This window comes from Electrophorus electricus, chromosome 4 (assembly GCF_013358815.1).
Source record: "Electrophorus electricus isolate fEleEle1 chromosome 4, fEleEle1.pri, whole genome shotgun sequence".
In the NCBI taxonomy this organism is placed as follows: Eukaryota; Metazoa; Chordata; class Actinopteri; order Gymnotiformes; family Gymnotidae; genus Electrophorus; species Electrophorus electricus.
This window is the reverse complement of record NC_049538.1, coordinates 30281368-30304505: the sequence shown is the minus strand read 5'-3', so window position 1 is coordinate 30304505 and position 23138 is coordinate 30281368. Positions and strand designations below refer to the sequence as shown.

The 23138-nt window shown below is 42.8% G+C and overlaps 2 protein-coding genes across 4 annotated transcripts; both read right to left on the bottom strand.

The window, feature by feature from the left end:
• Positions 1–65: 65 nt before the first annotated feature.
• On the bottom strand, positions 66–13553 carry ampd3b (adenosine monophosphate deaminase 3b). 3 transcript variants are annotated; one of them, XM_035525354.1, is made up of 16 exons: positions 13420–13553; positions 12483–12576; positions 5364–5586; positions 5098–5263; positions 4199–4364; positions 3844–4063; positions 3485–3614; positions 3187–3381; positions 2957–3088; positions 2663–2826; positions 2406–2532; positions 2115–2278; positions 1756–1876; positions 1324–1497; positions 1110–1220; positions 66–603 (listed from the first exon to the last, which is right to left on the bottom strand). In XM_035525354.1, the coding sequence occupies exons 2-16, from the start codon at positions 12574–12576 to the stop codon at positions 427–429; spliced, it is 2364 nt and encodes a 787-aa protein (XP_035381247.1). In that variant the 5' UTR covers positions 13420–13553; the 3' UTR covers positions 66–426. The 3 variants fall into 3 exon arrangements, with proteins under 3 accessions (XP_035381247.1, XP_026873802.1, XP_026873804.1); XM_027018001.2 differs by lacking the exons at positions 12483–12576; positions 13420–13553 and adding exons at positions 8940–9101; positions 10049–10407; XM_027018003.2 differs by lacking the exons at positions 12483–12576; positions 13420–13553 and adding an exon at positions 10049–10408.
• A 3424-nt stretch (positions 13554–16977) lies between these two features.
• Positions 16978–19378, bottom strand: admb (adrenomedullin b). Its single transcript, XM_035525387.1, has 5 exons — positions 19211–19378; positions 18614–18729; positions 18433–18525; positions 17934–18202; positions 16978–17534 (listed from the first exon to the last, which is right to left on the bottom strand). Exons 2-4 carry the CDS (start codon positions 18715–18717, stop codon positions 17947–17949), a joined length of 453 nt encoding a protein of 150 aa, XP_035381280.1. The 5' UTR covers positions 18718–18729; positions 19211–19378; the 3' UTR covers positions 16978–17534; positions 17934–17946.
• Positions 19379–23138: the final 3760 nt, after the last annotated feature.

Below are 23138 nucleotides of genomic sequence, written 5' to 3'. Positions count from 1 at the left end.
AAATTACCATTGCAATATTAATTAATACATTTTCAATGGCCAAATGAGAAGAGAAGCATTTTTGATTCATTTAAAAATGCTTTATTTATTTATTTTGTCTTGCAGTTGTAAAGTTTTCAGATTCCTATGGACGCTATCAGAAAACAATAATTTTCACACATAGTCAAGGAAAGCATGTTCAAAAAGGCAGGAATCGAGTCTGCGCTCTCCACTCTCCTGTTCCATACAAACCAGGAAGGTTTTAATAAAAATCACCAACACAAGAAAAAAATGCTCCTAAGAAACCAAGAATACAATGTACCTAACACCCCCGGCTCCCCCCAATGAATATCGACCCTTTCTGTTGAATGTGACTGTTCCGTGTGGGTGGGCTCAGTAGTCAGTCCTGCGCCAGGGCTCCACGGGCACGCTGCACTCGTCCTCCTTTCACTCGGCATGCCCTGCAGTGCACTCGCGCTTCACCGCGTCCATAAGGAGGCTGAGCTCGTTGCAATGGGTCTCGTGCCTGAAGGCCATGCGGATCTGGGCCACGTTCGTCCGCCGAATGTCGTTCCCTTCTGGTCCGTCCTCTAGATAGTTGTCCCCTAAGAAGTGTTTCTTTTCCTGTAGAAACGAGAGGAGGTCTTAGTGAGTGGTTGGGAAACAGGCAAATGTCCATTATGATCTCTGAAGCGGTGACACTTCAGCGCCTCGAGTGCGTGCTACGCTGGCAGCAGGGCGCGTTTAGACAAGTGCAGCACGACTGAAACGTTTCACTAGCGACAGGCGGGACTAAACGCTAGCCCTGTGCAGTTGCTCTTTCAACAACTCCTAATTTACAGACATTTTTCTGCATGTACGTACAGTATTTGCTACAGAATGTTAAAAAGGCGAGTCTGCTAAGCCTGTTAAAGAGGCTTTAGAAACAATCGCATTTAGGTTTTACTTGCATTGGTGGTCTGGAACTAATCCAGTAGCCTCTCCTGCTTTTATATAACAGCTTTGCAAAACGAATCAAAAACATCCTGATCATTGTTTGCTGTTTATTCTTTAATACTGGTGATTCCACAGACCAAAAAGGGTAGTTGGCAATAGCCTAAAGGAGACTGTGTGACACTGCGTATGTGTACCTGATGTGAGAGACCACTTTGGAGGACACTGTTTCTGGCGATCTCACAGACATCACAAGTGCTGAGTTTCCACAGCTGTGCCGCGATAGCGTATTCCTCCATTAGTGCCTCCTGCAGGGGGCAGCAGAGGGAAAAGACAGTCAGCTAACTAACCATATCGTGCACCGTATGCCCCGATAGTGGGTTTGACTGGTGTACTGGAACGGCATCGCACTTTGGTGTAGTGGAACTGCATGGGGTCGTCGGTGGAGAGCGACACACACAAGCCTTTGTGCAGGAACTCTCGCAGGGGACTCTTGGAGTACTCCAGGAACAGGCTGTTGTTGCTAAGAGGTGACATTGCAATGGGCACCTGGCCCAGGTAATATAGGTACTGCAGCACAGGACTCTGGGTAAGAGACACAGGGACGGACGGTAGTTTGTTAACAGTGTGCGTGGCACAAGGTGATGGTGATTATCCCATAATGCTTCACTAGGAATGGATCGGTGCCTGACTGACTGCCCTGACGTTGTTACTTGGAATGATCTCATGACCTCTGTTTCCATAAAACTGCTTCATTTACTGTGAGATTTTAAGAAAACACTCTGCTAATGTAACAGCTGGTTACGTAATCGTATTAGGACTGGACTCAGCTGGAGGAGTGACCTTTTTCAGATTGAGGCCGTGGGAGATGTTGTCTGCACTGAGAAAGGCGGACACCAGGTGGGTGATGGACCCCGCCTCCCCACAGTGGGGGCGTAACTGGAAGGTGTTGAGGCCACGTTCCCTTGGAAACAACAGCACAAGCATTCAAAATTCACACACAGGAATGCACAAATTCGTTACCAAACTGTTTCCATGTGAAGATGGAATAAATATCACTATATTACATTTCTCACATTTGAGCATAGACTGCAGATGATACATTCTTGCCACAGTGCTGTGTATCTTTAAGAACAGAAGATAAAATTCTGACAAGAGAACCTCGTGAATGCAGCTTATGGTGAAGGTAGCAATGGACATACTTGCGCAGGTTGTTGAGTACCATGATGTTGGCATACATGTGGAAGAGGTAGTAACTGTATGGAGGGTTCTCATCCAGGGTCCATTCCTCAGGCTTGGGGCTCTTATAGGTGAACATGTGATCGCTGTGTTTGGACTCGTCGTCCACGCTGTCAAAGCCCGTCACCTGCCGGTAAGACGGGGTTCCTTTAGGGCTGTTGTGAGTACCAGACACCTGACACCTGAACACCTGGTCATTGGAGATCGGTCTCCTGGTAATAATAACATATCTAAGAACAAATCCAGCCACTCACATATTTCAGGAAAACATGCATTTCTTTGTGCTTCTGGGGGTTAACGGTAGCCTCAAACAGAGGGAGGAAGATGTTTTCCAGCATCTTTGCAAAGTTGGGAATTATTTTCTTTGATCTAAAAATGTCACTGAATGACAGAACACAGGCATCAGTATGATTTTATAGTAATCTGTCTGGAATGTTGCTGGCATGTCCTTTACAGCTTCTACTTTCCAATGTTATTTAAACTGAATCTTATTTAAACCTGAAGAACTTACTAGATCCTTGGCACTTGTATAATCCATCTTAAATTGGGGGAGTACACCTTTTGCTGGATGAACCATTTTGATAGGCAGTCCCATTCATCAGGGGCACGGCCATAGATGGAAAGGCGGGGTTCTGCATACTGGTATTTACTCTCCTCCAGATTTTGAGCCACCTCCTACAGACAGCATCAGCGCGGGGACATAGTAGCACAGTTTACACCTCCTCTATAGAAAGGGTCCGTTTACAACGTGTCCCCTTGTACACAGTGTTTTATTAACGGGGATGGACCCGGGTCTGTACTTTACCTTTATAAGACGTGCGAAGTACTCTCCATGAATGTAGTTGTCAGTTTTGAGGTAGATCTCACGAAGCTCACTCGCACCCACTGGGTTGTATTTAGAGTTGAACTTGTCAAATCGATGAAAAGTTTGCCTACCCTGAGATATTTCCAAAAAAGAAAAACGTATTGCTGGATATAATTTATTCCAAAAAGGTTCAACGTGCAGGTTCAACTTGCTCTTGTGAAGGTACATACAGCGTGCACGTCCAGGGAGTCCACCGTGAGGTCGTACGGGTCCATGTGGAGGTTCTCGAAAACCTGTCTGAGCGTGAGCTTCTTCCCGTTCTTCTCCATCACCACCCGATCGGCCTCTGCATTGCAGGTGTCCTGGATGAACTTCAGAAGGTGCTTCTGGTTCATGCAGGCAGCTGCGTGGATGTGGGTGTCTACCTGTAAGTGCATAAGCACCCTGCTTCAGCTGGCAGACTCGAGCTTTCAGGAAACACACGCTGGAGGTGGCATAAAGCCTCGCGTGCCGCGTTACGCCCCCTACCTTTCTGACGTTGTAGAAGTCTCTGTGAGGAACGCTCTTTAGTTCCTTCAGCTCTGCCATCTCATTCAGCATTTCGTGTAGGTGGAACTTAGACATGAGAAAGTTCAGCCGTTTGTGGCAGTAGGTCTTTCTGCAGATAGACACATAAGTATGTCTGCTACAGTACAACACAGTGTGATAAGAGGCCATTGAGACATGTGTGCAAAGACCCCATAACAGTTACAGCTATCTTTTGAATAGCATAGATAACACTCAGGTCGCATAGCATAGTGGGCCGTGAGCTACATCTCTACCACGGTGGATGGATTTGCCCGCCACACAGCAAACGTGAGACATGACTGGAAGAAAGTTGAACTCACGTTGGTCCGTCTCCGATCATGGCCAGGACATGGGTCATGTCAATGGTGAACGTCTCCATGTCGGGATAAGGCAAACCGTGCGGCTTCTCCTGCGTTACGGCCTCTTCGTCATCGTAAACGTGTATGATGCCGTCCTTCATCTTCAGGATGTAGCCCAGGTTCTGTGGGATGTCCTCCATGCTGTATGGATCCTGGCCATCCGTAACATAGGGAAGGATATCTGTAGTTCAAACGCACCATAAATTATTATATTAAAAAAACTACCTTTCGTAATTTAACTAATCACTGCTATACCAACTATACCAAATAAGCTTACTTTTCACCTAAATGTTCTTTCAAGGTGTACCACAGTTACCTGGAATAATCTCATCTTCCTCATTCCATGTCTCATTATTTGCACTTCGGAGGAATTTGGCAGTGATTCTTGGGAAGCGGTGATATGCCAGACGTGAATATTTCTCTCGGATGAATAAAGCTTTCAGCAGGCTTGTTGCTGCCTGCTCATAGTCCTCAACTGTTATCTGTGTTGGAAACACAATACAGGACACACAAGGGTGACTTGACACTAATTCTAGAATTTATTTTTGTTGAAACTCTCCTTCGATTTATTCACAGGGTCTGAAATAATATTAGATGAAAATGATTGGAGATTCATTAGAGTTTGAGTTCTGGAGCCACAGCCAATAACATTTCTACATTGTCTGTAATGTATTGTATGGGTGTTAATGGAGGTGTTGATTGTGAGTTCAGCTAGTAACATTATTACATTGTAATGTTTTGTATGGGTGTTTATGGAGGTGTTGATTGTGAGTTCAGCTAGTAACATTATTACATTGTAATGTTTTGTATGGGTGTTTATGGAGGTGTTGATTCTGAGTTCAGCTAGTAACATTATTACATTGTAATGTTTTGTATGGGTGTTTATGGAGGTGTTGATTGAAGCACAAGTCTGGTATGCAGCCACAATAAAGCCAGAGGCTGCAGTCCTGCGTATTCTCACCTAGTAGCCTGTGGACATTTCCACCATGACCTTTGCGTGACTCAATTACTGTGCTTCCGTGTTTTCGTATACTATATACTTCTGTTTTCCTGCTAACCCTGAGCTCTTCTGCTGTTTACGATTCTTGCTGTGTCCCCAGTTAAATACTCTATTCTCTTTTTACATGCATGCGTACAACTGCAGAATGCAAGATGATTTGGGCTTTCATTAACTTCTTTATATTATGATGTATAAGGTATGAAGTAAGCACCTACCCCTGCGCAGTGGTCTCCACTGATGGTCATTCTCTGGAACTCTGGGATGTTGTCAGTGTGTTTTTCAGGGGGGACTATAGGGGAGATCACAGACATGGCCCAGTCAGCCATACCTGGGGCCTGGAGTGATATCGACTGGGAGCGCATCATCTTAAAGCTCTTCTTCCTAGAGGAGGGTGCAGAAAAAACAAAACAGGTCATCTTTTTTGTGTCATCACGCAGACAGTCCCACTGAGCTGATTGGCGATCCCGCGGCCGTCCCTGACCTTTTGATACTCTCTGCAGAGTGCTCCTCTGCTATCTCCTTGAGTAGCTCATGTTCTTTGGCCTGATGCAGTCCGATAGGGCAGTCCTCGGGCACGGTGAACATGGACATGAGGTCCTTGGTGTTCTCCTCCTTCAGGGCCGAGGCCATCACCTTCTCCGCCAGCCTCTTCATCCGATCGTCCACCTCGCTGAAGGACATCTTCGGGAACTGTCGCTGCATGTCTGCAAAACAAAGCCAAAAACGTGGGATTTTTCAGACAAGTACAGAGAAAAGCATTTATCAACAGTTAAAGGATGTGAGCTGGACCTCACATCTTGCGCGTAATGCAATCTATAGAAACAACTGCTAAATTTTTCAAAGGTTTCAGGTAGTTCTAAAATATTCTTTATAGATTGTAAATTCTGGCTGCAGCCGTTTAAACATGAAAAATCATATGCTTGTTTGTTTATTTTTGTTTGCTTTTGTTGTTGTTTATGTTTTGTCTGAAGAACCTGGCCAACAAAGAAATTGAACAGAGAGGACTTAAAGTAGCTCACGGTCTGTTTCAGGGCTGCTTATGGAACGTATATGTCAAAACATTCTCTTCTGACTTTGAATAGAATCCTAAAGCAAAAATAATTTTTAAAGGACCCTAAAACATAGAATTCTTTAACATTTTGAGCAATTCCTTTTTTGTGATCACAGAACCATCAAACGTTTTGTTGCAAATAGTCAACAGGGTCACAAAAATGTGTTAAGAAAAAAGATGCAAATTAACTGCCAAAGATTTGAGAAGAATCAAATGTGAAGTGACCAGGAAGCCGTTATCCTCCAGTGCGGTCATCCAGACCTGCAACCTACCTGGAGTGCCCAGAGGTACAAGGTGTTCAGTACTCAAAGACATGATGGGGTTGTGCTGTGGGCTGGTATTATTAAAGATGAGCTAGTTGGACATTTTTGGGTTGCAGATGGACTCAAAACCAACTCCCAAACCTACTGCCAGTGCATGAAATACTCCACTGCATGGCTAGCTACTAAAGGCCTTAAAGATGAAAGAATAATGACACGCCCCCTTCCTCCCCTCACATAAACACTACTGAGAACTTGTAGGTCTTCTTAAACGGGAGATTTACGGTGAAGGAAAACAGTCCAGCTCTCTGAGCAGTGTCTGGGAGGCTGTGGTTGCTGCTGCACAAAGTTGATTGTCAACAGATTAAGAAACTGACAGACTCTATCACTGTTATTGAAAAGAAGGTGTGCTATACTGGTCACTTTTTTTTAAATGTCAGAAATGTTTATTTGTAAATTGAGTTGTTTGTTTATTATTCTCACTTTATTCTCACAGATTTAGTTGCTTAATAATTCTGTACATTCATTGTTGCCCAATAATTCTGCACACATAGATATTCTCCTAAGAAAGCCAAAACCTCACGTTTACTTTCTTAAATATTCAGGTTTGAGGTTTATTAAGATTCTGGATTGACCGAGAGCACTGTAGCTGTTCAATAATAAAATGAATCCTCAAAAATACAACTTGCCTAATAATTGTGCACACAGTGAATGTTGTTGCCTCAGCAAAGCACATATGCTTACTGCAATTTAGGGACAGCTCTGTCCTGTCATAAGCGTAATCTAAGAAAAGATCTATGAGTGTGGATCAGGCAATGTGTCGCAGCTGTAAACATATCCTCAAGTGACCCGACTATGCACATCAGGTTACAGATGCACTTAGTCAGGTTTCTGTAAACACGATGACGCAGTTGTCAGAAAGACACTCCTGTGGGCTCCTGGCTCCTCTTAACCCCGCCCCCAGTGGCTATCAGCACATTCTCAGCTTGCATGATGGAACTGGTTCTGGCAATAGTCACCAACTCTTTAGTCTTTCTAATAAGCAGTCTGAGGGATTATTCTGAGAAAGGGGAATTTAAGATACTTCCTCAAGGCTGGCTGTATTCAGCACAATGTGATAAATGTACCATTTTTACTTTTATATGTATTCATGCAGTTATAAAGTCACACATTCGATTAACAACTGAAGCTGAGTTACACTGAAGGAGTTATATTATATTATATTATTTTCACTGTTGTAAAATATTGATGTACATTCATAGGTTGTGTAGCTAAATCAGTCTGTTAGTTGTTAGAACAAGTGAATATACTGTCCCACTATGTACAAGATGTACTGTATATTTACTAGAGCTAAAAATGTTTACTTGAGTCCTGATCCATGTTTACTTTTGAAGCTGCTAGTATAGAGTGTTTGGTACTTGTTTGGTTTTCTATGACAGTTTAAGTCTACAGAACTCTTTACCATTCACTGGCTTTCACCACTATGTTCCACAGATGTCTTCTGTAACCATTTCAGAACATTTCATTGTACTTTTTAATTCAGTAGCTGAATCACTTCTGGTGTACAAGGTTTGACTGAGTAAGAAAATGCTTTGCTATAGACTTCCACCTGTGACGTGTAATTTGAGTCTGTCAAAACATTTGGGCAAAATGCTGCTTCATACGACTATATGAGAGATGTTTTCAAACTGTTCCCAGCTCAGCCTATCTAGGAGAATTTCATTCCAGACAAGCTTTTGGTACCTGTTTACCTGACCGTAATCCTGCTACTAAGACAAATAAAAGACAGTAATATCTATGAGGTTAAAAAAAAGTTTTGTTTTGTTTTTTTTTTTGTTGTTGTTTAAATTTGCCATTTGGAAACATTTTGTAATTAAATGAGTAGTACAACAGTTACTGTTGTCTTTACTGTCTTTGAAGCACGTAGTGGTGTGTGTTGTGCTGCTTTGTGCCAATGTTGGTGAGGATTTATGACCTGGTAGGTTATTGTCAACATGTCACTTGTAACCATGTTACAAGAACCACTTTCCCCTTGCACTCTCAACCCTGATCACTCTCTCCTGGCACTCTCAACCCTGATCACTCTCTCCTGGCACTCTCAACCCTGATCATTCTCTCCTGGCACTCTCAACCCTGATCACTCTCTCCTTGCACTCTCAACCCTGATCACTCTCTCCTGGCACTCTCAACCCTGATCACTCTCTCCTTGCACTCTCAACCCTGATCACTCTCTCCTGGCACTCTCAACCCTGATCACTCTCTCCTGGCACTCTCAACCCTGATCACTCTCTCCTTGCACTCTCAACCCTGATCACTCTCTCCTGGCACTCTCAACCCTGATCACTCACTCCTTGCACTCTCAACCCTGATCACTCTCTCCTGGCACTCTCAACCCTGATCACTCTCTCCTTGCACTCTCAACCCTGATCACTCACTCCTTGCACTCTCAACCCTGATCACTCTCTCCTTGCACTCTCAACCCTGATCACTCTCTCCTGGCACTCTCAACCCTGATCACTCACTCCTTGCACTCTCAACCCTGATCACTCTCTCCTGGCACTCTCAACCCTGATCACTCACTCCTTGCACTCTCAACCCTGATCACTCTCTCCTGGCACTCTCCACAGTCCTGTGTTCCCTGTTCTTTCATTTAAGCAGACATGTGGAGGAGTGCGCTATCTCTTTCTCTCTCTCTCTCTCTCTCTCTCTCTCTCTCTCTCTCTCTCTCTCTCTCGCTCTTTCTTACCTTCTGTGGCCATCCTCGCCCTGCTGGGTTTTGTCAGGCTCTCTACGCTCAGACCGTCTGCCTTGCAATATCTCGTCAGGGGCTGTGGTGTGGCCCGGTGAGAGGATTCTTCTGTGCCTTAGACACTTCCTGCCTTTCAGTATCTCGAATGCTCCTCTCCATCTATATTTAAAGCAGCAAACTGCATGACGTCCCAAATGTCACATCCGGCTGCTGGCTGTGAGTGCAAGTGTCAGAAGCCTGATGTGGTGGCAGGTTCCAGAACAGCACTGCCTGTGAAGATCTTGTTTCCTGAGCTCCTCCACACCGAGCAGCTGGCAGCACTCACATCTGCTGATATCGCGGAGACGTGATGTGCTAGGTGCTCGCACGCCTCCCACGCCACAGCTGACCTTTAGTAACCTTCAGTAGCTTTTAGTAACTAACAAACAGCTTTGTCCATACAAAGGTCTTGCACAAATACGGTTTTGCCAGTGTTGGGTACAGCATACAATGAAGCTGATTTGGATTCAGCTCTGTAAAGGGCAAGAATCCATCTGTAACTGACAGTGCTTTTACTATGAACGTTAGCTGTCTTATCACTTGTAAGCCACACCCAAGTGACAGAGCTAAAGGAATTCCCACAACAGTGCATTTACCCTGCACTACCCAAGTAGGGCAGCAAGATCACTCAACAGGAGCATGACACATTTATGAATTGACCACTACCAATCTCTTTGGTTGTTTGTTTGTTTGCTTGCATATCACCCCAGTACACTCTGCTAGGGTGCATGTGAACCTCTGATAACCACACAGTGGCATGGAAGTTCAGTGCTCTATAACATCGAGTTCTGAGCCTGACCTTGGGTTTAACACAGAGACACGCCATGCATTGTGAGCTTAAAATAAATGACCTGGTCACTCTTTCCCAGGGCTCACTCCACAGCCTGCTGAACTGCACTGAAGTGTTTCACTAAGCTGCAAACAGCCATGCTCAGGGAGACACTGCCTTCACATGCAAGCACACCCTGGAGTTCTTACAGAAAACAACAAAGCACTTTCAAAGGCAATTATTGAACAGTTTTTACAAGCTGGAGGCAATGTTTTACAATTTATACAGAAGTATTTACCTGGGCTTGCTGTAGTTCAGGCTAGCAGATTATGTCATGTAGAAGCTAGAAGAAAAAGTCCAGAGGAACAGTGGTTCACTTTGTCTCTTTGTGGCTGTTGTGAGCCTTCACCAAGTTTCCAGGGGAACAATTGGAAGAATTCAGACTCCACCTATGAGTGGAGTCTCCTGTCAGTTGCTTCCAGTTCATCTGAAACCTCCACCCATTACTTTTTAGTTTTCATGCCCTCTCAAGCTAACAACAGCTACTAAAAGTCTCCCACAATATCCTTAGTCCAGTAAATCTGGTTCGCTGTGCCAGTTACTCCTTTTTACTGTTCGTATCATGGAGGCATTGCGGTTGAGCTGTTTCTTATGTAGTTGTAGTTGCCCAGACAGAGTTGACAAAGCTGAGTCAGACAACGCCTAGCTGTGGTTGGTGTAGGCAAACCGGTTTAGGATTTTTATAGCTGAGATATTTTATTTTATAGCTTAATATCTGAGATTATGTTTATCTAACAAAGACACATTGGAATCTTATTCAGACATGCTCATTTGTACTCTTAGTTTTAAGTACTCCTTCCAAGATTAATATTAATATTAATATATCCTTCCAATATTATATAATAATATCAGCCTAATGTTTAAATTAAAGTAAAAGTCAAATTTATTTACATAACACTTTTTGCAACACATGTTGTCGCAAAACGGCTTTTCTCAAGTTTGAGTCCAGATTCCTAATGAACAAGCCACTGGTTTCAGTGGCAAGGAAATTATAATGATAAATATGTTCCAACCAACATTTATCTGTTTACATTTTCTAACGTGTATTTTAAAATATGTCTAATGTAGAATTTGGAAATACTCCCACTTAATGTTATACCAGAATACTAGACTGTTCTTTTCATTAGGATTGGACTTCCGAACCCTCTGTGAGACCTCTTGAAGAGTTCTGTGAGACTTCTGTGAGACTTCTGTGAAGTCTCTGTGAAACATAAAATTCTGGCAGCTCTTCAAGTGGGCTGAACAGTCTCTGAGTCCCTAAATTCTTGGACATGGAAGAGAAAACAGGAAAAGGAACTCGGTCTTCACCTGCCTCTCAGTCCAGACAGGCTCCTCAAACCTAGTATAAAGAGCACTAGGAATGGCTCATTTCTTTTAATGATACAAAATTCCTAGCACAGAAGAAAGTATCAGCACTTGGTAATACATATAATAAATTCAGTTTGTAGTAGTACAGGTCAAACTTTGCCTCGCTGCACAAATAAGTCTAACTTATGGTGATTTTACTATGCAAAACCTATATAAATAGATTCATATATACAGTGTGCTATTATATACTTTAATTTAAATATTAATAATCTTAAACAAATATTCACATTTAAATGTAAGATGCCCAAATTAGGGTTAGATGCATTTTCCACTATTAATTTACATTCATCTGACACCTTTATACAAAGCATCTTACAGTTATGACCGAACACAACAGGCGTAATTAAGGGTTGAGTCTTGCTCAAGTGCCAAACAGTGGAAGCTTGGCAGTGGTGGGACTTGAACTGGCAACCTTCCAATTACAAGTCAAGGACCTTAACCACTGACCTACACTAGTTAACAACAGCTCCTAAAAGTCTCCCACAATATCCTTAGTCCAGTAAATCTGGTTCGCTGTGCTAGTTGCTTTTTTACTCCTTTTTACTGTTCGTATCATGGAGGCATTGCGGTTGAGCTGTTTCTTATGTAGTTGTAGTTGCCCAGACAGAGTTGACAAAGCTGAGTCAGACAACGCCTAGCTGTGGTTGGTGTAGGCAAACCGGTTTAGGATTTTTATAGCTGAGATATTTTATTTTATAGCTTAATATCTGAGATTATGTTCATCTAACAAAGACACATTGGAATCTTATTCAGACATGCTCATTTGTACTCTTAGTTTTAAGTACTCCTTCCAAGATTAATATTAATATTAATATATCCTTCCAATATTATATAATAATATCAGTCTAATGTTTAAATTAAAGTAAAAGTCAAATTTATTTACATAACACTCAAGGACCTTAACCACTGACCTACACTAGTTAAACCTTTAAGCTTATTTATGTATACACATCCCTCACTTGGAGGCAGCTATGTTTGAAATACATTTAGTACAGAGTCTCTTAAACATCCAAGCAGCAAGTCAGTATTATAGCTGATACATTATATGAAGATGAATCAGTGAAAAATGACATATTGTTTGTTTAATGTCACATGCTGAAAGACAAAGAATCTTCAGAACAGAGCAGCTAACATTACTAGTATACTCTGCAAATATATCTAGTTATCTTGTTGATGTTTAACAGGATATACTGCTTTTGCACATACTGCAAGTATAAACAACAGACTCCATGGAGGCGTGTGTGTGTGCACTAACCCTTCCCAAGGAAAGGTGTGCGTGTGTGCGCGTGTGTATATGCACTAACCTTTCCCAAGGAGAGGTGTGGATTGCTGCTTGCTCATCCTGCTTCTCCTCATCTTGGTTTGTGTGTCTTCATCCATGAGTCCACTGACAGACATCTGAGCAGGAAGAAAAGAGTTGTAGTACACACACAGACTACTGCTGTGGTGTTGGTGCTAACCACCGACCATGACGTCAAACTTACTGCAACTTCAACTTTTTCAAAAAATGAATATTCATTGCATGACATTAAATATACAAGATAAAAGCAACTGAAAATATGTCAGTGTACTACTATTGAGTTACCAGGCCCATGAATGCAAACTTCAAGTTTTATTCTGACAGCAGAAAAAGAAAGTTCCTCTTTGCAGCTGCAGCTTTTTGGCACTTTGGAACCATAGTAACAGAGCTGATAATGCAGCTTTTGCAGCTTCCTGTTAACACCGAGCCCAACAAAGTGTTGCGACTGATCTGTTATCTCTGTCAGCCCAGAGCAGTGTTGTTAGTCACATTTTATTTTCATCCAGAGGCCGTGTTTACATAGCACACAGTAGTGAAGTGGAGCTATAACTCCTCGTGAGGGATTTTTGCTTCCTCTACCCAGTCAGTACTGACATTTCCGGCTGAGCTTCAGGCGTTTGCTGATAGCAGACTATGTCCCTTACATAACTGAAAAAAAGAACCCCATTGTTATTATTCTCCTCATTTGTTATATGGGATTATCTTTATGTTGCTGAAAACTGTGCAGCAACTGTGATGTGGGGTCGTTGGTATGAAGTACCGGCCTGTGACAGGCTGAGACATGCAACAGCTCAGAAGAAAACTCAGCATACTTTTAGAGCTGATCAGGCACGTTTATCCAAATGGCGCAAAAATAGCATGTTGGCCCTCAGAGAAATGCCAGCATCAGTCAGGTTATACGGATCAGCAGTATCAGGGCACTAGAAGGAAAGTTCACTCACCCCTCTCTCTGTGTAGAAACGTCGTCCCCTCGCTCTGTGCCGCTCATAAAGAAACTGCCGTGACTCTTCCTTGAGGGTGGAGATAGAGACTGATGTGTGACAGCGTTTACGACATTATCCCCCTCTGACAGGGATGGATCAGCTCTTTAAGACGCTGAAGTCAACAATGAATGGGACTTCTCTCACTGTGGGTAGGGCTTTCTTTCCTTTTATTTCCTGCCAGCCCCCACCCCCCCCCCGCCCCCCCCGATACACCCCCCCCTTCTACAATGAGAACAATAAGCCGTTTATTAACACTATATTCAGGTACGTTTCATTTGACTGTTAAGGTGACATTTAAAGATGCAGATAGAGAGGAAGAAAAATAGTGGGAATATAAGAAAGGAGGAAGGTGAATGAGAAGGTGGAGAGAAGAACAATGTTGTATGAAACAGGGAAACAGGACTGCGGAATTATATATACCTCTAAAACGTGGAGCAGGGATGTGGGCACATCAGTGTTGTAACAGTACAGAACGGACACCAGTAGCATTGCTGAGTGAAGCGAGGAGAACCAGATAGAGGCCAGCCTAACGAGCATCGCCAAAAACCTGAAGGGTTGGTCAGCTGGGAAAGAATACACGTTTTGAGTCGTAATATTGGTAATTTATTCCATCGGGCCAGATGGTTTCTTATTTCATGTAGTATATGGAGATATCGTTTAATTTGCATAAATGTAAATTTAGTTGTGGAGTTCAAGATATTTCATGGAATATTTACTAATCCGACTATGAATTGATGAAAGAGACATCAAATCGCTGGTGATACATAAGAGAATGTCGTCAGTGCATATATTGTTTTCATGATCATGCAATTTGGTCTGGGCACCAGTGAGGTTCTGACATTGTCTGACGGGAAGCCCATGGATCGATAGAGTGCATATAAGATGGAGGTAGAGAGAAGTAAAGAGCACCTTTGTCCAGTGCCCATTTGGAAGTGAAACAGTTTGAATGCATGTGATAGTTGCGTCCGAATGAGTGGATGAGTTATATAGTAGTTTAATCCTGTTTATGGAACATTAGGCCATACATATGATTTGGACGGGATATTTAGATACTGGTCCAAATCCAAGGTGCCTGAGAGGCGAAGAGAAGGGGCTGTCCCCCCATCAGAGACCGTTGCAGCATCCTTGTAAAAGGATGTGATGATGGAAGGAGATTTATGGGGTGAGGTGTGTCTGTTGTACAGACCTGAGTCTTTGTGCATTTAATGAGGATTAGCTAACCTTTATGAAACCAGTTTGGTCTGTATTTATTATTACTGACACTTTGGATGCAAGCCAATCCCTGGTAAGACAGGGAATGCATGTAATATTTATATCTGTATTTATTAAAAATATGGGTGAAAGGGTCCAGTGTTTGCAGAACTCACCTGGGATTCTGTCCAGTCTTGGGGATTTACTGTTAGGGATGAGATGGAATGCTTTAGTAATTTCTTCCGTGGATAAAAGATGTAATGTGTTGTGCACTGAGTGTGATTGTATTGTTGTTAACTAGTTTATGGAGCCACTTCTCAGAAAAGCATGAGTCTGTTGTTTTGTTTGATGAATATAATTTTGAATAGAAGTGCCTAAATGAATCAGTGAGTTATGAAAAGGTGCTGGGGAACTTGACCAGATGGATTGGTGATTGATGTGATAATTGATTTCTTTGTTTTTGTTTTCCTATAAAATGCCCACACTGTGGAATAACCTTCCTGTAAATGTTTGAGACTCAGACACAGTCTCAATATTTAAGGCTAGGCTGAAAAGCTCTCTCTACAGTCAGGCATTTTATTAACTACTTCCCATCTTGGGTAAAGGTGTAGATCTGGGGGTCCGTGGGTTTTGGGAGTTCTGGTAAACTGGGATGTTATGATGCTGTCACTTCACCTCTCTTTTGTCACTCAAGTTTGTTGACTGAGCGGTGGATTGCTGATTTTCCAGGGTGCCCGTGCTCCCTTCTAGCTCTTTCCTTTTAGCTGTGCTGTCATAGCTGGATCTGCCGAAGTCCAACTTTGCGTATTGTAGTTCCCTAATTTACACACCCTCATACTTTTTAATTTATTTATCTATTTTATTTTTCCCTCTCTTTCACTTCTCATTCTGCTCTTTATTGTTGATATTGTTACTATTGTGAACTACTGAGACTTTTTGAGTCTCGGTTCCTGTCCAGGTTTCTTCCTCGTGCTCCGAGGAGTTTTTCCTCGCCACTGTCGCCCTTGGCTTGCTCACTGGGGGGCTTGGACTCAGACATGTGTAAAACTGCTATGTGACGACGGCTGTTGTAATAATTGCTTTATAGATACATTTGAATTTGAACTGTATTTGGAAGCAAGGCGGAGCTACTTGGACACGACATACTTGTGTGTTTAGCAGATCAGACGGACGGGCCGTATCTCCAGCATCTCTTCAGCGCACTGCTGGTGAATGCACTGCTAACGTAAACAGGCTTGACTTTAGTTTTCACTTCTACAGACAGAACCTCGACCACCTAGTGTGCTACTGAAGAACCTCTACTACTATTAGCTACATGATTAATGACAAAAAGTGGGTAACAGTTTAGATATTTTAACTGTCATCTGATTCATAAAAGAAATTTGACTAAAACTGTCAAATACCTTAAGATATTTTAGAGCTTTCTGAATGTTTTCTTGCCAAATTCCACAATAAAGAAATGAATTTGCTAAACCAACGCACCAATATAATTAATCTGCGCATGCTCCTCAAATTAAAACAAGGCAGTTAGCGCCCTCTATTGACCATGTACTTTTATGATACTTGAAAAACGTATTTTACTGATTTTACTATGGTTGCTATTAACTTTTATTTAGCTACTAACCATGATTGATGTTTAATTAGTTTGTATAATTTCAGTTGTTCAGTTGATGTTACTGTAAATTCCTTTTGCTTAAATTCAGGTACATTCTTAATCTCACTCCTTTTCTTTTGTGCGGTCACAAAATATCTGCAAAAATGTAAAATGTCTGTAAAAATGAATCTTATCGTGTTCTTAGACGGCAAGCCTGGTTGGTGTAAACTTCTTATCTGTGTCTAGCAGATGTGACAGAAAGACAGCTGACTTGTGAAAATACTAACAACAGTAATCACAGGCCTTCGCCACTAGATGGCAGCACAACACTGGAAATGAAACCAAATGGCTTTGCATGAGGACTGTAACGAGTCGGTGTTTTTCTGGATAATCTTGGATCTGGTCTCGCCAACAATGGGGTTGTAAAATCAATTTAGCTAAATATCCACGACATTTAATGCAATGCATCATTTCAAACACTACCTCCGCAAATAGGTTTCTCTTGTTTAACATACTACAGCATAGTTCTATTATTAATATAATTTTATTTACTGTGTATTGTCCTGTCTGCACTATAAACATATTGTCTATTGTACTGATCATTTGCCCTCTTGCACAAATGATTTCACTTGATATGTATTATTGCACTTAACAACTGTGTTCTGTGGCCTTTTTAAATTAGATCTCTTGATATTTTTAGTGAGAAACCACAAAAGAAAAGACACATTTGATCTTTGTCTTGCATCTGTTTAATAATTGATCATATGATTTGAATTCACAATGTTTTACAATTATATCACTAAAACATATGAAAGCACAGGTTACGTATTGTATTTCGAAATGGCAGTTACTAAAATATACAATACACATTTTATTTATTATGTATAAAAATAGCTTAATCTCAAGTTTATAAGTACATTATGGAATGTATAAATATATGGATTTGTAACATACAGCATACATAATATATTTTACAATTTTATAGACATAAATGATGAAATATATAAAGTACTACTAAAAATGATTGCACCTGTCCCGTATTACATACACATCCAGCTTCAAGTGTATTAGCTTCCTCCATGATATTAGTGTATGAGTGTGTGTCACATCTAGCTTTCCCAAAGATCTCATCCTTCCATGCATTCCCTCTATGGGGCTTTACTGGTGAAGATCTTATAGCTTTGTGGTCCTCTCAGTACTTGTTCCCCTTGCCAGAAGCCCCAGAGATGTTAGCAGAGTCCTTCATAAACCCACAGCTCCTCCAGAGGGGTCGAAGCAGACACCCGTCCTACGTGGAGAGACAGAGAGCCTTGTCAAGTCCGAGAGCTCCGTTAGAAATGGGATTGTTCCAGTCTCATGCACCCAGAATGGTTTCTCTATCTGCTACTCACAACCCCCACTCACCCCCGACCCCCCACCCCACCCCCGAACTGCTGCTGCCCCCGTCCTAAGGGACAGCTCTGACCAACCCCCCACCCCTACTCCCCACCCTTCCCTCCAGGTGACTCCAAGTCTTTATCCTCAGTCCTGCCGCTCTGGTGGAGCAAACAGGCTCAGCAGCTTGGAGGTGTAGCGGTTGTCTCCCACCTGTTGTGTCTGGAGAGAACACCCTACAAGTTCAGCAAAGGAGGCGTCAGTAGCATTTCACCACACTGAGCCGACAGGAGAGAAAAGGCTCAGGACAAACCGCAGGTTGGTGTTTAAGTCTGTGTTTGTGGTGCGCTACGCCGCTGGGTGTGGAGCCACGCCAGCCCGAGACGGGCCTCCCCGCGGCTCCGAGGCGCAGATCGGTGCAGGAGAGAGCGCCTGCGTCGCCGGCCGTAGCCCTGGGGGCTGATCTTCTCCTGCGGGGCACTGTTCATTCTCTTGCTGGTCTGGTTGATGCGGTAGGCCAGGTCGTGTACCATACAGGTGAGAAGGTTACACCCACGCTTCACTCGTTCACTCATCTGAGCACTGGAGTAGGAAGGAAGGAAGGCAGGAAGAAGTAAGAAAGAAAGGAAGAAAGATGATCTAAATGATCTAAATCTAAATGTTAATTTTCTCCTAATTCATTCAGCAAGGGTGGCGGTTCTATTGAGCCTGTCTTACTCTGTTCTAACGAGCCTGTCTTACTCTGTTCTAACGAGCCTGTCTTACTGCGTTTACTCAGACACATCTAGCAATGAATGAAAGAGGGAGCCCACCTGTGACCTGCTGCCAACACCTCTGTGTCATTGCTCTGTGGAAGAAGTTCTGCTGAATCCATCCCACCCTGCTTGGGCACACAGGGCTCTGGGCTGGCAAACAAAGACCCAAAGGAACCAGAATAAGTTACAAGGGGTTTGGAAAACAGAGATATGGGGGGGCGCGAATGCAGTGACATACTGGACTTTTTGCTCAGAGGTCATCTGAAGTGGGGCACTTATAGCACAGGGCACAAGCTTGGCCAGCAAACAGCACAGCCAAATCTTCTGCACAACCAGCTTCATTTTGCCTTCAACCTGTGGAGAAAGGCTGTCTTAATTACGTTAGCTGTTCACATGTTAAATATATATCCATAATCTGACAACCTTCTAAGAAACTGCATACGTCCTGCCAAAAACGCGGTCTAATCTGCACCCAGATCTAATCTGCACTTGCACAGACTGTGTCTTTCTCAGATACATAGTGTTCTAGTGGCTGTGACTGAGGAGAAAGTGAAAAGGCCAGAGACACCCAATCCAAAATCAGGGATACCCAATCAAAAGACCAGGGATACCCAATCAAAAGGCCAGAGACACCCATTCAAAAATCAGGGATACCCAATCAAAAGACCAGGGATACCCAGCTGCTGTGCTGGGGGCAGAGAAGTTCTGCCCCAAGCAAACAGGTAATAGCAGCTAGATGTTAACCCAAGCGTTTTGTAGACGTGGATCTTTGAGGAAATGCAGAAAAATTCCAGTGACAAGAGTGAACTGAGAGCAGCATTTCAACTGTACATACCTGATGAGGTCTGTTCTTGAGTGGGGGTTAAGAACTGAACTTCTGACTTCTGACACAGTACTGAGGGAGGGTCCAGAAAAGTAGGTATTCCAAAATAATGTCCAACTCTGTGTGTGTGTGTGTGTGTGTGTGTGTGTGTGTGTGTGTGTGTTAGATAAGGATGCAGCTCTAACACTACCAGTGTTCTGAGTCCTGAAGGGAAACCTGGAAGCCTTTTATACTTTACAGGGGGTGGGAGGAGGCGGGAATTATCTTGAGTGACAGCCAGCCACATCCCCATGGTAAACTCACCAACAACCCTACTCGTCCTGTCTTATGGAGACAAAGTGTGTTCTGAGGAGTGCAATTCAAACAGATTCTTGTTTGCTTTGTTTTTTCCACATTATTAAAATAACTCAAATAACTGTCCTATTGCCATATGTCACAATCCATTTCAAATCCTGTTATTTTGTTGTTTCTTCTATGAGGACAGAGAAGGTCAGGGAACTGGGTAGCCACAAATAGAACAGCATATTTCAATGGTGTCTACTAAACAGACATGACTGTATTAACTATTTCATAAATCCTTAATAATGGAGCTCCCACTGTGAATCTGGAATGCATGACCTAACTGGTTACCCAGAATTAATTTCAGTTGATAGTAGCATAATGACTCCAGTTTCACATTCCAGCCACCTACACATTCTGCTAAAGCGTAAGGAATGCGGGTTTACTATTACTGTATCCAGAACAGCTAATCTGACACCTGCTGACCATGCAAAATGATTTAGGAACATATACAGGCATGTTCCCAATATTACTGTTAAAAAACACATTTAAAAAATGAAGTGACAGTTGTAATGTAATTCTTCAACTTAAATTAACCTGCTTACTTAAACTGCTTCGTAGATCTAAATAAAGCAACTAATTTTTGAAAGCTGTCTCCATCTAATTGACCTGTTTCCATCTAATTCAATGACTTCTTAATTATAGTAAGGTGGTTGATATGATTGAGACTGTTAAAACCGAGGGTGCTATTTTCCCAATACCGCCCTGGCGAGGGGGAGCCTACTGACGATGAGGAGGAAGTTCTTCATCTTCGTACCTGACCTGGGTCCTCAGCTTTGAAGAGCAGCTCTTCTTATACAAGCTATGCTCACAATCACTGCACCTGCTTAGCTTTCAGATGAGGTGTTCCAGTAGACTGCCACTAGTCACCTCCATCACCACATTGGACAGGAGGTCACGAACATAGAATTGCTAATAAGCCTTGAGTCTCTTGTGACCTTGGCAACGTCACGCTAAGTACCTCATATGTCTCTGGGAATATTTCAAGCATCTGATAAAACTGGTCTCTCCGTGCTGGGAGAGCCATTGTGTTAGAGTGTTCTTTTGAGCGGCTAAACACACAAATTTTATTGTGCCTGTTTTCTCGCCGACGTCCTAATAAAGCCAGAAAGATCAGTGCAGATTTGTCATTGTGTCCCTCTGATTGAGTCGACGACGTTTTAGGTCACATCCAATGAAGATTGTGTTTGGCAAAAAACAACCGTTGGCTTCATCTCACTGTGGTCCTACTGTCTGACCAATCAGACTTTATACCAGCTGAGCAGGCTGTCCAGTGCTTGTCTAGGGAGCTTATGGGTCAGCAGTCTTTGTGTGCTACATTGTAGTCTGGGCGTAAAGTGACAAAGGTTTGTTTGGATACAGTGGGACAGAGTGTTTCTGGACTGTCTACACTTCATTATAGTCCATTATGTGCTCCTTAACATGAACTGGTGGAAATTGCTGAAGCCTCATGGTGATGGTGCCCAAATAGTGCCCTCTGGTGACAGAAAAGATACCCACCTCTCCGTGTGCCCTTCTGAACAAGGTTTGTGTGTGACTGAACTGATTCTGACCATAGTCATATAACAGATGCACGGGATGTTCTGTTTTAGCTCTGAAGCCAACTTCATGAAGACTGCAGTATCACTCTAGATAATACTTACTCAATGTGATGAACAGCAAGTGGTAAAAAAAAAAAAAAATGGCCGTGCTCTTTCTGCTTCTGAGAGTGATGGGGGTTAGAGAGCCCCAGCTGGGCAAACAGCTCTTCCAATCAGACAGCAGTCACTGTTATCCTTATTTCTTTTACCTTTATGACAGGGAAGCTGTTGCCTGGCTGTTTGGAGGTCCTGGGAACTTGGACTCCCTGCTGGAAATGTGCTTATCACCAACCAGGTAATTCTCCCTACACTTCCCAAGTAAGGGATCGTGACTCTAGTGATTTTTGTCCCATTCCAGCCATTGAAGTTTGCTTGCTCTCGCCATGAGACTGGAACAGGGCATCTTTACGCAGCAGCATCTCTGAGATTATACTGGCCATTACTATGACGACCTCCAGAACATGCTAGTCCAGGTCTGTTTGGTTTGATTTATTTTCTTATCAATAGCACTTCTGTCGGGGACAAATGTGGATGTGAAATGGACCTGATTTAAAAGCAAATGTCTCACATTGAAAATTATACCTCCAGCTCTGAAATTCACTGCACCGGACATTCGCACCATGGATATTTACAATCTGAGCAGTGAAACAGCTTATCTGTTGTTCGCACTGCTTTCAATAAGTTCAGTTCTTTAACGTTTCCAAGTAACTTGCACAAAACATCTAAACTGTGTAATAGCAGGCTCTTTGAATGATGTTTAAATCAGGCAGCACGACAGAAGTCTTGTCCCAGTCAGATCACTGACTTGTGTCTCGTAAAAGGCCCCTGAATCTTCGCTCTCAGTGGGGTGGTCTTTGATGGGATGAGATACCTCCCCAACATGGGGTGATCTCACACACACACACACACACACACACACACACACGCGCCTTGTTTCAGTCCCTGGTCACCAAGTGCTGCAGAGTTCACCTTCTGCTACATGTTGTCCTGCTGTGTGTGTGGAAGGGCACCAAGGCCCTGTCAGCGCTGGAAATGGAGAGCTTTCTAGGAAAGCAGCGGAACATCACCTGTTCTTAAAAACGTGTGTCACTTGCGTTCGCAGTAAGACGGATCCATGAGTTCATGCTGGAATTTGGCAGTCGGTCCTTCTGACTCAAAAACGGTGCTTTAAAGGGCAACCTAGGAAACATTAACGCAGACTTTGTGTAGGTGTTGTAATCACATGCCCCTCATATTGGCGCTTTCCGCTCTGCACTGCTTTGGAGTCGTATCACCTCACTCCAGGGGGTTGTTCTTCTCTGGAACCACTTAAAGCGAATTCGCTGTGGTATTTTATCTGCACGGCTCTTGCTTGGTTTTGTGACGACAAACCAATGGGGATGTCACATCTTAGATCGGTCGATGATCGTTTCGCTTAATCTGACCTTAAACTAGAAGTGCCGTGGACGCAGACGGAGTCAGTTAGGTGTCTAACAGGATGTGACAGCATGGAAATCTTATGGCTTGGAGTGAATGTCTTTAGCAAGTATTCTGGGAAATTCAAACATGAGCCCATCTGGATACTGGCTGTCTACCTCTGGATATGATCTTCATACTCAGACCCCTGTTTTGCTTTGAATGGCTCTGTTATAACATAACAACGGTTATGTTCCAGGCCTCTTATATAAGGCTACTATGAAGGTTCTTGAGATGTTAAAATTGAGCATTCGTGGTTTTATTGTCTGATGCTGAGTCATGGTTTCACCTGCCACCATTAACAAAGGCATTTTGGGAGTAGGTGATTTATTGACAGCACCCAAGTACCAAACAAACTGAGCATTATAAAGCTAAAAAATATCATGACTACATGTGCACACCTATAGACAATGTGCTACACTACAGGATAGATGTCATATATCATCTCCAATATTTTTACAACCTGAACATTTACTCATTACCTCAACTTGTAGGTAAACTATGTTTTGTTTTTGGGTTTGTTTGTTTTGTTTTTTTAATCCAAGCTTATTTGCTTATTGAGTTAA

Coding starts and splice junctions, on each gene's coding strand:
- ampd3b (XM_035525354.1), bottom strand. CDS start 12,576: ATGTCTGTCAGTGGACTCATGGATGAAGACACACAAACCAAGATGAGG. Junction 3,382..3,484: donor ACTTCTACAACGTCAGAAAG/GTAGGGGGCGTA, acceptor ATGCACTTACAG/GTAGACACCCACATCCACGC. Junction 1,877..2,114: donor GTACTCAACAACCTGCGCAA/GTATGTCCATTG, acceptor GTTGTTTCCAAG/GGAACGTGGCCTCAACACCT.
- admb (XM_035525387.1), bottom strand. CDS start 18,717: ATGAAGCTGGTTGTGCAGAAGATTTGGCTGTGCTGTTTGCTGGCCAAG. Junction 18,526..18,613: donor ACCTCTGAGCAAAAAGTCCA/GTATGTCACTGC, acceptor TTTGTTTGCCAG/CCCAGAGCCCTGTGTGCCCA. Junction 18,203..18,432: donor GTGTTGGCAGCAGGTCACAG/GTGGGCTCCCTC, acceptor TTCCTACTCCAG/TGCTCAGATGAGTGAACGAG.